Consider the following 13,798-nt stretch of genomic DNA (forward strand, 5'->3'; position numbering starts at 1 on the left):
ACCTCAGCTCGCCAGTTACCTTCACCTTCTCCCATCCTGTGAGTGGGGGTGGGGGAGACCACGGTGTGGGAAGAGCCCCAGGCCCAGGAACACCCTTGTTGTCTGTCTTAACCTTGAGATCAGGGGGACTCCCCACAGGTGCCCCTGATCCAGGAAAGCCAGACTTCCTGGGTCAGCATCTCTGAGCACAGGAAACCAGCTCACACCCCTGTCCTGTTACTACAGCCAGTGACCCTTGCACCAAGGCACAAGGTGCTCTGTGTCTTCTGGGACCACAGCCAGAATGGGAGTCACTGGGCCACTGCAGGCTGCAGGACAGCGGGCACCAGAGATGGCAGAACCACCTGCCACTGTACCCACCTCAGCAGCTTTGCCATCCTCATGGCCCACTACAACGTGCAGGTGAGAGGCTGCCTTCAGCATTGATTGCTGCAAAACACACTTCTGCAGATGTCGCTGCTGAAGTAAAACCAATTTGTTCCCTCGCGGTTTCTGTGGGTCAGCAACCCAGCACAGAGGGATGAGTTCCTTGTACAGGTTCTAAAAGACTGACAAGATCACATCATTCAGGGCCGCAGTCTCTCCTGGGTCTTGCAGCCCTCCTCCAGCTCCCTGGTTGCAGGCAGAGTCCAGTTCCCTTCTCTTAGCAGCTGTCAGGGGGTACCACACTCAGTTCCTAAGAGCCACCCACATTTCCTCTCCTGTGACCCTTGGTTGGTCTTCTCACAAAACACCAGTGTTCCTATCTAAAAACCAGCATGAAAATGTCGCTTGTGTAGAATTCCTCTCAAGTTTTGAATCGATTTTCCCAGGAAGAGTCCAGAACTTTAATACAATCACCTGATCACACCAAACCCAGAACAAACTTCCTAATATAAACATCAACAGGCCAAGACCCAAATTCCACCTGCAAAATCCCTCTACAGCAACACCTAGTTTATCAGAGAATTGAATAATTAGAAGAAGGTTTGTGTAACAGCAGGGGGTGGACATATGAAGACCAAGTTAGAATTCTACTTACCACCAGGGTCTGTAAGTCAACCGTGGTCAGGTTTCAGGTTTACAAAAAAGGAAGGTCTGGAGAAGGTGGAGGTCAGAGGGGGTCCGGGGAGTCAGAGAGGATGGCTGGACCAGGGGGCTGTTTACCTCCTCCTCTAGCCAGGTGAGTGGACACTTCTGCTTCCCCAGGTTCAGACTCTCAGGTGAGCCCACTTATGGGCATTCACTGTGAGCACCTGTGACCATGAGCATGACAAGGATCTCAGCCAAGTGCCTCCGCCCCAGGAGTCTGCACATTCCAAGACCTGGCTGCACCTCACCCAGTAGCACACTCTCATGCATCAACTACTTCTTTATTCATGCAAGGGGAGATGTATTTTCACTTCAAATTTCAGACTGGAAGAGAGAGGAAACATGGAGGGGTCTCCCACCCTCTCACTTAGGCATCGAGTTCCTCCAGCCTCAGACAACCAGGGCTCTCGGTGTCCCCTGCACCCTCCTAGGGCTGTCTCAGGCATGTCCACAAAACACCTGTGTTTATTCTTTTTCTTAAGAAATTATTTTTAAAGATGGACACAATATCTTTATTTATTTACTTTTTAATGTGGTGCTGAGGATCGAACCCTGTACCTCACAAGTGCCCGGCAAGTGCTCTACCGCGGAGCTGTAACCCCAGCTCCATCTGAGTTTATTCTTTGGTTCTCTCCATCCTCGTAATGCTGGCAGGCTTTATTCGCTCATGTGGTTTACATTTTTTTTTCTTTACATACTGGAGATTCTTCAAACCCTGTGTTCTAAGGACACATTGCATTCCATTGTGTGAATAGACTGTAAATAGTCTGTCAAATTCTTATCATTTGTTAACACAAAGAATATTGCAAAAATGTCCACATGCTTCATTTATCTCCTATTTGAGTGTGCATGCAGAATGTCTATCTGTTCTAATTCATAACTGCACATAAATAGACACTGCCACATTTTGACACAGAGAGGCTGAACCTGGTAACAATCCCACCAGCATTACATGAAAGTGGGTGATGACTCACACCTCACTGCAGGGTTAACTATCAACTTTTGGGGGTCCTTGTCTATCTGAGAGATCAATATATATAGGAAAATATTTGTGTCCTTTTTAGCAGGAGTAAAATGGAACATCTTCATTAAGAACCACTTCTATTTCTGCCTCTGGAAACAATTTTTGCATGTCCTTGGTCCATCTTTCTATTGGTTTATTGGAATATATGTTGGTGATTTCCAGGAGCTTTTGATATATTATGGAAATTAGAATTTGTCTTTACATCAGAAGTTCTCAAAATTCAGCATATATTAATATCACTTAGAGGATCGTTTATATTTTTACTGCTTTCTTAGAAAACGATTTCAAATTTTTAGTATTTTTGTTTAAAGAACAAAAGTAGAAGAAATAGATCACATATGTGTGGTTAAAGGAAGAAAGTAAATGATGATGGTAACTTAAAATTTATACTTTCCCACCTATTTCTCCAAGTCCTCTTAAAACCATGAGGAAATGAAAAGAAAACTCACCACCCATTACTCTTTACCCAGAGGCATCTATTCTGAAAGTTTTACCTCCTTTCATTTATCAGGTGTCATTCTTTCCCTCTGTTCCTCCTCTGTCCTGCCTCCTAATTTATCAATTTTGTCTTTGCACCAGGGTCTCCAATACAGCATGCACAAATGTCACCTGCAGGGTTTGTACTTTCTTTTCAAATATTTTCTTGCGAAACGATTTCAAATTGACAGATATGTTGCAAAAACAAAATCCACATAAACAACATCTATGTGCACTTGATCCAGATGCACCTGCTTTGAAATTTTAACTTCATTATTTACCATTAGAACATTTCCCCTCCCTCTTTCCTCTTTCTTCTTCTCTCCTCTTCCCTTCAATTATACTGAAACAGAATTATGGTGGGCTTTTAAATGTCCTCATGGCTTTAAGACGATTTTCAGAAAGAAGTAGGGAAAAGGTGAATTTTAAGTTACTGTTATTAACTTTATTTTTAACCAAGTATCTAATTCTGACTACACAGGGACTTGTGGCCAGTTAGGAACAGGCAGAGCTTGAGGCCAGTGGTGTCTGGGATGGGAGGTTAACGCCTGGACACTGAGGTTCAGGTTCTGTCCTGTGGCCTCATGGGACAGGGACAGAGGGACCCTCAGCAAGGGCTTCACACACACACACTCACATATCAACATACGCCTTACTGTGCCCCATAGTCAGGAATCCCGGGTCTCCTCCTTGAGTAAGGACTCTACACATCCAGGCCCTTCTAGCCGCTTACCTGCTCCATTCAGAAAACCTTACAGTCCAACCTTCTGAACCTGGAGCCCCTCCCCCATCAGCTTCACACCTGGACCCGGTCCCTCCATTCCTGAATCTGCTGCTCCAAATGACAGATAGCGGAGGGTTCCTACCCCAGACAGGGCACGTGGATATGAAGGCTCCTCCCTCTGCCCCAGGACGACGACCCTGTGCTGAGCATCATCACCTGCGTGGGGCTGGGCGTGTCGCTGCTGTGCCTGGTCCTGGCGGCCCTCACCTTCCTCCTGTGCAGAGCCATCCAGAACACCAGCACCTCCCTGCACCTGCAGCTCTCGCTCTGCCTCCTGCTGGCCCACCTGCTCTTCCTCACAGCCATCGACAGAACCCAGCCCAAGGTACCCGGGTGTCCCCACCCCGCCCGCCCAGGGGTGCTGAACTCAGGAGCCAGGCTGCCCGGGCTCCTAATCAAACAGCCTGGGCCCCGGGAAAGTCCAGAGGAGGTCGATGTCCATTTCACGTTGACAGATTCAATGAGAAAACGAACCCTCTTTACAACTCCAGCAGCTACATCTCTTGTTGCTTAGCAACAGGGCTTGCATCCTGGGGAAGTCCCTTCATTAGGGGACCCTTAGGATGAACTGACGCAAACTCTAGATGGCATCCCTCAATCACCAGACGTGGCCTCCTGATTCAATCAGGAGAAACGGACAAGGCGCCTGGGCTGGCGTCACGCGGCACCCCGTTTTACAGCAGACATTTTTGACCAGGAGAAAAAGGAGGTTCTACTGAATTTTTAATTTGGTTAATCAAGCCCTTCGTTTTCAGAATTTCTATTTGGTTCATTTTTAGATTCTGGCTTTAGTGAAATTTTCTTCCACTTCCTGTATCTTCTCCAAGTTCATTCCTTACATATTCTTTTAACTCATTGAACATTTTAACTAGGAGCTTTCTAAATTCTTCCCCAACATTTCCTCTGCTATCGTGCCTACAGAGTCAGTTCTTGGAGTGCTGGGGGCTGTGTGGTTTGCTCCCTTGCTCTTTCCTGCTGCTTGTAGGTCTGCCCCAACTTCTGGGTTGATTATCTTCTCTGCTTTGAAACACAGGATTATTTCCAGACCTTTTTTCTTGTAAGAGTCCAGGGACGGGTGAATATCCAGCTACAGATACTGTCATTCAATGTGCGCCCTCAGCTGTTCCCAGGATCAGCATCATATGGAGAGAAGATACTAAACCCTGTGAACTACAGTCCCTTCTAAAATAAAGTGAAAAGCATAGCGCAGTAAATGCATAAGCCGCCACATGATCATTGGTTGCCATTTGTAAGTAGTAGGTCCTGCCTGTCCTTGTGTGGCCCTGCTGTTCATTAACCAGCAGCGCAGGGGGTTTGTTCACAAGAGCATCACCACTACTGCATGAGGAACGCCATAGGGCAGCGCTGGGGGGCTGTGACGTCACCACTAATGCCTGAGGAATGCCTCAGGGCAGCGCTGGAAGGTTGTGAAGTCACTGGGCAGCAGGCCCTGTCCAGCTCTGCTGTGATCCATGGGAGCACACACGCAGACCATGGATGAAGCACCACAGTGCAGCGCCTGGTGCACAGCAGAATCCCCCGCCACAGGGCACAGGGGAGTCCAGGGCCACGCCCAGACCCTGACTGCTGCCCCGGGGTCTCTCTCCTCCCCAGGTGCTGTGCGCGGTCACCGCGGGCGCCCTGCACTACCTCTACCTGGCCTCCTTCACCTGGATGCTGCTGGAGGGGCTGTTCCTCTTCCTCACCGCGCGGAACCTGACCATGCTCAGTTCCTCCAGCAGAAACAGGCTCATGAGGAGGCTCATGTTCCCTGTGGGCTACGGGGTCCCGGCTGCCATCGTGGCCGTGTCTGCAGCAGCCAGACCTCACCTGTATGGCACCCCTGATCGGTAAATGTGGATTCCACTTGTCCTTCTCCCGTGGAACATGTCCACGGCCATCATTTGAACCAAAGTAGCCTTTTGAGTATTTCAGAACTTAAGATGGACAGCAACACTAACTAGTAACCCCTAGGCATCTTTCCTGTGGAAAATTATAGTAAGGATTAATTAATTAACGAAATCTCTCTCCTAGAAATAGCAAAGAAAAAAAATCAAAAGAAATGCTTAGGACTTTTTTGTTTTCAATTTAACCTAGATTTTATCCAAATCCTGAAGAATGCACCAATTCCTCATTTGGGATAGTAGAGATTGTTTTAATAATCAAACTAATAGACAAAGATAATCACCAAACTTGTGATTGTGGTTACCTCAGGAGAGGAAGGATCTGCAATCAGAAAGGGACAGTAGTCCTCATCTTCTCCTGTGAAAGGTCTTATTGCTTAAGCTCACATGTCAGCCCTAGGGATTTCATTATAATAGTTTTAAGCTTTAATGATGCAGAAGAAAAAATGACTTAATTACAAAGCCAAGAAATAAACATAGATCATAGGTAAGATTTACAGGGTGCTTATATCATGCCAGGTGTTTTTTAGCCACTTTTATATATATATATATTAACTCAAATAATCCTCACATCTCTACTTACAAGTAGATGCTGTCATTAGCCTGATTTTATCAGTGATAAATAGAAGGACAATTTAGTTAAGTGCCCAAAGGTGACAAAACTAGCAGGTAGCCGCACACTCAAGTTTATTGTAGCACTATCCACAATAGATGAGGCACGGAATCAGCCCAAGTGCCCCTCAGAGATGAATGGAGAAATATATATATATACATACACACACACACACACACACACACACACATACACACAATGCAATACTATTCAGCCTTAAAGAAGAACAATAATTAACATTTGCAGCAACAGGGATAAAACTGGAGGACATTATGTTAAGTTAAATGAGCCAGGCACAGAAACACAAGTACCACATGTTGTCTCACATTTGTGGAAGCTAAGAAATAAATCCACCTGAAAGAAGCACAGAGTGAATTCAAGAGATCCAGAAGGGTGCAGGGCAGTGTCAAGGAAAGCAGAAAAGGGAGATTGGGTTCAATCAGTGCACACTATGGGTCTGGGTGGAAATACCATGCTGGGCTCCTCTAATACAGAAAATTAAAATGTTCATGGGCGAATTTCATCTATAAAATGCTGCATTATGAGTGAACCTTGAAAACATCATGCTAAGTGAAAGAATATAGTCATTAATGATCACATATTTCATGATTCCATTTATGTGAAATGCCAAGAAGAAGAAAATTGATAAGAGAAAATATATTCCTGTGGCTGGGGGCAAGGTAAGGGGTGGGAGCAGGAGGGAGGAGCGGCTGCTGATGTGCACATGTTTCTTTCTGGAGCTATGAGATTGTTCCACAGTTAGGTTGTGGTGATGGCTACACAGCACTGTTTTGTTCAAACAGAAACTGTGCAGTTCATTTTTCCACATTTTTTATTCCTGCATTTTATATATATATATATATATATATATATATATATATATATATATATATAGTATATAACAATGTGATTTGTTGCTACATATTTGTGCATGCACACCACATGAAAATGTAACAGAAGTGTGCACTTCAATGATTTAATTTTATGCTACATGAACTCCATGTCCATAAATCTGAGAAAGAATTGTGGTCACTGGGTAAGTTTCACAGCAGACAAAAAGCAACTCCATTGAATGGGTCAAGATAAGCCCTTAAAGAAATGTCAGGTTCACAAGACTCTCAAGCACTGTGACCATGTTCACAGTCCTCTGCCCTGCTCCAGAGCTGACTACCTCAGTAACAACCACCCATCTTCATGTCTCCATTAACATGTGATTTTCTTGGGGAATTCTCCTTAACCATCTTAATCCCATAGACCCAAACCATATTATGCCATCCAGTGACTCCTCCTCAGAATCTTCCATTTTTGTTTTATTGTTACAATGTGTCTACAGTGTGTATTCTCCTGGAGGTGAGACTTGGGAGATATACAACCGTGTTTACTTTCTTGGTATCTTCAGAAACAGACAGAAAGCCTACCACCCAGACACTCAATGTTCGTTCAGGAAAGGGGGGAAGAGATCGAAATAACTGCTCTGTGTCTTCAAGGATCAATGCACTTATTCTCTCTCTTTGTTAATTTTTCACTTGTTCTTTTCAGATATACATGGCAGTAGAGTGTACTGTGACATACCACACATACAGGGAGTCTGGCTTCCCGTCCTTGTGGTTGTGCATGTGTGGAGTGACACTGGTCGTGGAGTCCTACATGAACACAGCAAAGTGATGTTGTTCTCTCTCTTGCTCAGGTGCTGGCTCAATCCAGAACAGGGGTTTGTGTGGGGCTTCCTTGGACCTGCCTGTGCCATCTCTTGTGTGAGTGATGTCATCAGAGTTCCTTGCTGTCCACATGAGGGTCACTAGAAGAGCAGGATTATAAGGATGGTGAAGAGAACAGGACTATCCCTGGATTGTTATGGGTTGGGTTGGGTTTTCCAAGACTTCTGCATCTACAAATTCTAACGTTATTGTCAAATACTAAAATTGCATGGGCTAAAATGGAGAGACAACAGATTTAAATTTTTATTCAATAAAACTTTGCAGTGGGGGATTTGGGTGTAGTTCAAGGGCAGAGAGCTTGCCTGGCATGCACTAGGGTCTGGGTTCCCTCCCCAGATCTGCAAAAGAGAAAAGAAGATATTCATAAACCTCCTGCAGTTTCTTTTGGGAGGGTTCTTTTTAGCTATACATGATGGTAGAATCCATTCTGATACAATTACACAAGCATGGAATATACCTTGACTAGTTAGGAGCCCATTCTCGTGAATGTACATGATGGTGGGATTCACTGTGATGTGGTCATATATGTACACAGGAAAATTATGTCAGATTCATGCTGCTATCTTTCCTTTGTGGTTTCTTGAAGGTCAATATGGTTTTCTTCCTGATGACCCTCTGGATTGTGAAGAGCAAGCTGTCCTCCACCAACAGAGATGTGTCCACCCTCCAGAACACGAGGTGAGATGGACCAGGGAACACAACCCCACACAGGTGGATAATGCCCAAGAGCAAAGCCATGTGCCTCGGCAGCCCCTCTGGGTGGCCCATAATTAATACAGTTGCCCTTCTGCGGCTGCCATCTCAGACTCAGGGCTCTGCTGCTGATGCCCCAAAATGCCTCCAACTCTGATCCCAGCTTGTGACTCCCTCAGCCTCAGGAGGAATTGGCGTTGGCTGATCAGCAATGCTTGGACTCTTTTTTTATTGTTGTTGTTTTTAGCTGTTCTACACCAAGAGTGCCAAGAGCATTGTTGTTCTCCTGACAGTCCCCACATCTCAGGCTGCACTTTCTTGCCCCACCCTCAGCTCAGAATCTTTCCCACCCTATAACTAACTGTTCCTCCCTGTAGAAAAACGCTACTCCAGTTCAGTCCTCCAGGGGGCGGGGTTGTTCCTTCACTCAGCATCTTATGTAAAATTCATGCTCTTTCTTCTGGGTTCCTCTGATTAACCTTTCAAATTTTTGCATATCATTATTTATTTGTATTACCACTTGAACAGAGCATACGACTAACGAAAACAGAAATTTATCCTGTGTTTGTTTTCTAAGATAGGGCCTCATTGTGTTTCCCAGGCTGTATGACCCTCTTGCCTCAGCCTCATGAGGAGGTGGGGCTACAGGTGTGCACCCCTGTCCTCACCCTCTCTTTGTGATTTATGTCCAAGCCCTAGCACAGGGCATCCTCAGTAACACTGGTTAATGAAATTAGGGATCTTCAAGGAAAATGAGTTTTGGAACTAACCTTATGCAGTATCACTGTCCTGGACCCAAAATGGCATTTCTATTGTGGGGTATCATTGAGAGTAAAGATCAGAGCTCAGTCCAAGAAATCTCTTACAGGGGAGAGTAGGTGCATCCATGGGTGGACAGGAGAACAGCCTGATTTTGTTGTGGGTGCATTATAAGCCTCCATTCTCCCCCAACCTAGGATGCTGACATTTAAAGCAATGGCTCATCTCTTCATCTTGGGCTGCACCTGGTGTCTGGGTGTCCTGCAGGTGGGCTCCCTGGCCCCCGTCATGGCCTACCTCTTCACCATCGTCAACAGCCTGCAGGGCGTCTTCATCTTCCTGGTGTACTGCCTCCTCAGCCAACAGGTACCCTGCCCAGCTCCCACCCATGCCTCCCCACCCACACCCCTCTCTGTGAGCTGACCCAGAGCGTGGGTTGCCTCTGCAGGTCCAGGAGCAGTACAGGACATGGCTCAAGAGGATCAGGAAATGGACAACTGAACCTGAGTCCTACACTCTGTCTAGCAAGGCTGTGTCCGACACCTCCAGACCCAGCACGGTAGGGTCACTCCCTGCTCCCAGAGCTCATGTTCCTGGTATTGGCAGGATTTCTCTCCTCCTGTCCACAGACCATGCTTCCCCTGCCTTCTGGCCTCCACCATCATGCCTGCCTGTCCACTGACCTTACATGATTCTCTCTCCCTCCCTCCCACCCACCTCCTTCCTGCTTATTATCATGTGTCCCCACCCTTGTCTGAGTCTCCTAAAGACCCTGGTGATGACCTTAGGCTCACCTGGACAATCCAGGATGATTTTCTCATCTCAAGATGCTTAACATGCAGGATCCCACTGATATGTGAAATGCAAACATTGATCTCATAGAAACAAAGAGCAGAACAGTGGTTCCCAGAGGCTGGAGAAGAGGGGGTGGGAAAAGCTTGATCAGTGGGTACTAAGTTACAGTCAGGAGAAAGAAGCTCTGTGGTGTGGCGCACAGTAGGTCACTAGACCACAAAGTGCACTGTGCCTTTCCAACAGCTCTGAGGGGCTGGGGGCCGCTCAGTGGGAGGGCCCTTGCCTGGCACATGCAAGGCCCTATGCTCCATCCCAGCACCAAGTCTCTTTAAAGTAGAAAGAAAGGATTTTAGAGTTTTTACCACAAATAACAAATGCATGTTGGAGGTGATATTTATGCTTAACATGAAGTATACACTCACACTGTAGACAGGCAGGGAAACATCACTTTATACCATTAATATGTGCCATCTAAGTAGATTTAATGTAAAATTAGATTTTTTTAATCTTTAACATACTCCTTGAGAAGTTCCTTTTCCAGGCCTGGTGACACTCACAGGCTATGGGGGTAGGGTGTGGATGTCTGTGGGGTCATTATTTTGTCTATCACACCAATTACATAGGTTGGGATTCTCTCTCATAGAGCTGTCAAAATCTGCATCTGGTTGTAGATAACTGAATAGATTCACCACCCCCTCCCTCCACCACAGCCCTAGGAATGATATACACATTGAAAAAAGGAAACATCAACTTTTTATCTAGAAAATAAGAAGTCATCAGATAGCGAACGAAGGCTTATGAAATTCAGATGATCTGATCAGGTGTTTCTACCATCTTGGGCACTGGACTTCGAGGGTCCACTCTGTTGGTGGTCTGATATCTTTTATCTTCCTGTGTCTTCTTAAACGGGGCATCTCCAGGGTGTCAGTTGATGGACTCTCTTCATCTCATTTTGGAATCCCTCCCTTGGCTCATTTAAGCTCATTTAATAAAAACAAAACATTTGTCCTGTAACCAGTTCTGAATAATTTTCTGAAGCACAGCATTCATAAGGCTCCAGTGAATCAGCCTCACTTCTGAGAAAGTCCAAAATCAGCAAAATGAAATCTCATGTGGCCTCTGGATCATGCCCTCATAAATCCATCAGGAAGAAAATATTGTGATTCAAGTGTGTGTGTGTGTGTGTGTGTGTGCACGCACGTGCACATGCAACATCATACCCCATAAAGGTAGATGATTATTATTTGTCAATTGAAAATTTTAAAAATTAGGGAGCAAGATGGTGGCTAAGACCCTCCAGTGGTCATCCCCCAGGCACAACGGCTTAACAGCTATAATTTATAAACTCATTGTGTATTTTGGGGGTGTGCCATGTGAATATACAGAAAATAAAATGGTTACTGTAATAAAGGAAATTAACTTACCCATCATCTCACATTCAAATTTGTAAATGAATAGCTGAAATCTCTTTATCTAATAAATCTTTTCTTTCCTTTTTTAAATGGAAGCTGTGAGTTATTTTTCAATAATTTTATGTCATTTTTAAATAATTATCATTCCAGACTAATTAGAAAGATCACCGGAGCTACATCCTCCTTCCCCATGGAAAATCTGTACCACCATTTTTTAGCCATTAGGACAGGACCAAGACTCTGTGCTGTGTGTTTCAAGAAATTCATGGTGTTGGCCACATGATGGGATTCTTAGAGAACATGATCGACATTCAACTCCTGCAGAACCTGAAATCTGTCCATGCCCGACATGGTGCTGAGCAAACTCAACATCCAGATGCCATCTGCAGCCCAATTCCCTGGTTTATCTTTAAATGATCTTCTACTGCCCCTCCTTCCTATGAGGCCTCTTCAATGCAAAAATTCTAGAAGAAAACCAGCCTCCCAGGATGCTCACATCCACAACATTCAAAAGGAATAGAACTCGCCTTAAGCTTTTTGACAAAAAAATAAAATATAAACAGAAAAAAATATAGAAATATTGTGGTGCCTACAAGGAAGAAAACTTGGTCTATGTGGGACTTGGCTTCTGAGGATGTGGAAGGCTCCCTAGGATGCCATATTCCACTAAAGATCTTCATAGTCATGTAGTGGCCAAATTGCCAAGGAAATTGATCCCCAGATAATTTCCTGACAGACATGTTAGTAAGTAAGAAGTAAAGAGTAGGATAGAAGCCTGGGAAGACAGGGAGATGGGCCTGGGTCACTTCCTGGGCAGCGCAGTACAAACAGCACCTGCAGATATTTGCTAAGAAACTTACAAAAAGGCTATTTTTAAGTCAGGACCTATGTGAGTCTGGTCCATGCCTCTCCAAGGAAGGAAAAAGGCCCAATGTACATCTTGATTGGACAAAAGGCCTCATGGACACCTCGTGGACACTGCATGAATATACTTTGTGCTAATTAATGCAAGTTGTGGCTGCTTTGTCTTGTAGGGCTTCTACAGAACAAGCAGTTGTCACTTGGTATCAGGGTTAACATAGACTTGGAAAATTCCTTGGCACATTTATTTCCATGTGATTCCCAAAAATTCATATGCATTGCTAATAGGTGATATTTCAAAATTACTGATGACATTTCTGGGTGGTGAATTGGGTGAGTCAATTTCTTCATTGATTGGTCCATTATACTTTTTAATTAAAAATTAACCAAGCCTATAGAAAATGTGGCTTCCTCGTCATTAATGGGAATTATACAGACCCAGCTTTTAACATTTTACCTAAATGGTGGTTATTACCAGGACATTTAAAAGTGAAGCACAAAAGTCATTCCAAAGACACCTGAGATCAGGAAGGTTCTGACCAGGTGCAGGGGAGACCTAGGTACAGTCAGCTTTGGGGACTAAATGGTTTGGTGACTGGGATTTCCAGCTGGTGGTGGCAACAAAAGGGAACTAGTGTCACTAAGGAACCCCAGTGTGACCCACAGCAGAGGAGGGGCCAGCAAGCCAATGCCTCCTAGAGCACTGGTCCACGCCCCAGGCAGCCAGGGTCCTGAGGTGGCCGTGGACTTCCTCTAGCTGCCATTTCTCCCGTGGGGACAACAACCCTGACAACAAGGACCTGCTGGGCCCTGCTTTAAGTGTGGTAATGAGGGACACTGGGCTACGGCCTGCCCTAACCCCAGGGCACTATACAGACCATGCCCTAGATTCCAACATCTTGGCCACTGGGGATCAGACTGCCCCAATTCCTGGAGGGGAGCTGAGGTCAGTCAACCCACCAGTGACTTGCTGGGCCTAGCAGCCGGGGATTGGCGGGGCCCTGGGTCTTCTGTCCCGACCTACTCAATCACCAGCAGGAACCCAGGGTGGTTATCCGAGTGGATGGGCGTCCCATAAACATTTTGGTAGACACTGGGGCCACATTCTTGAGTCTGAGAGAATTTCTGAGAACTACCTATCCCTGTGAATCTCCTGTTGTTAGGATAGGAGGTCAAACCTTCATCCCACGCAGAACTCCCCCTCACTTGCTCCGTATCTGAGTTCTCCTTTTCACACCATTTTTAGGTTATGCCTCAGTGTCTGGTCCCCTGGCTGGGAAGGGATATATTATCCATCTTGAAGGCCTCCAAAACCTTACCCTTATTGTCCTCCCCTACTCATATCTTCGTCATGGCTTTACTCCCCGATGAAGAAGAGACTTTACCTCTTTGTGTCTGGTGTGGAGACCCCAATGACCACCAGAACACACATTTTCCCCTCCCCTGTAAAAGAGTAGATCCAATTGTATGGGACACTGAAACCCTGTCCTCTGCAAATTGCTCTCCCGTGGAAGTGCATCTTAAAGACCCTAACCACTTCCCAAACCAGGCCCAATACCCACTGCCAATGGCCAGTCTTAAGGGCCTAAAGCCAATCATTCAGAGCTTATTAAGAAAGGGGGTCCTCCATCCCACACACTCTCCATTCAATACCCAAATTTTATCAGTAAAAAAAGCCGAAGGGAAC

General features: G+C 45.5%; 1 protein-coding gene across 1 annotated transcript in view; it reads left to right on the forward strand.

The window, feature by feature from the left end:
- Nucleotides 1–8,183: 8,183 nt before the first annotated feature.
- Nucleotides 8,184–13,798, forward strand: part of LOC143400375 (adhesion G protein-coupled receptor E2-like) — a 45,209-nt gene continuing 39,594 nt past the window's right edge. The window contains exons 1-3 of the mRNA XM_077110266.1: nt 8,184–8,269; nt 9,241–9,409; nt 9,492–9,602. Of these exons, the coding sequence (XP_076966381.1) occupies nt 8,184–8,269; nt 9,241–9,409; nt 9,492–9,602 (366 nt within the window). The remainder of the gene's footprint in view (nt 8,270–9,240; nt 9,410–9,491; nt 9,603–13,798) is intronic.

The sequence above is a fragment of the Callospermophilus lateralis genome, chromosome 1, assembly GCF_048772815.1.
Source record: "Callospermophilus lateralis isolate mCalLat2 chromosome 1, mCalLat2.hap1, whole genome shotgun sequence".
Classification (NCBI taxonomy): Eukaryota; Metazoa; Chordata; class Mammalia; order Rodentia; family Sciuridae; genus Callospermophilus; species Callospermophilus lateralis.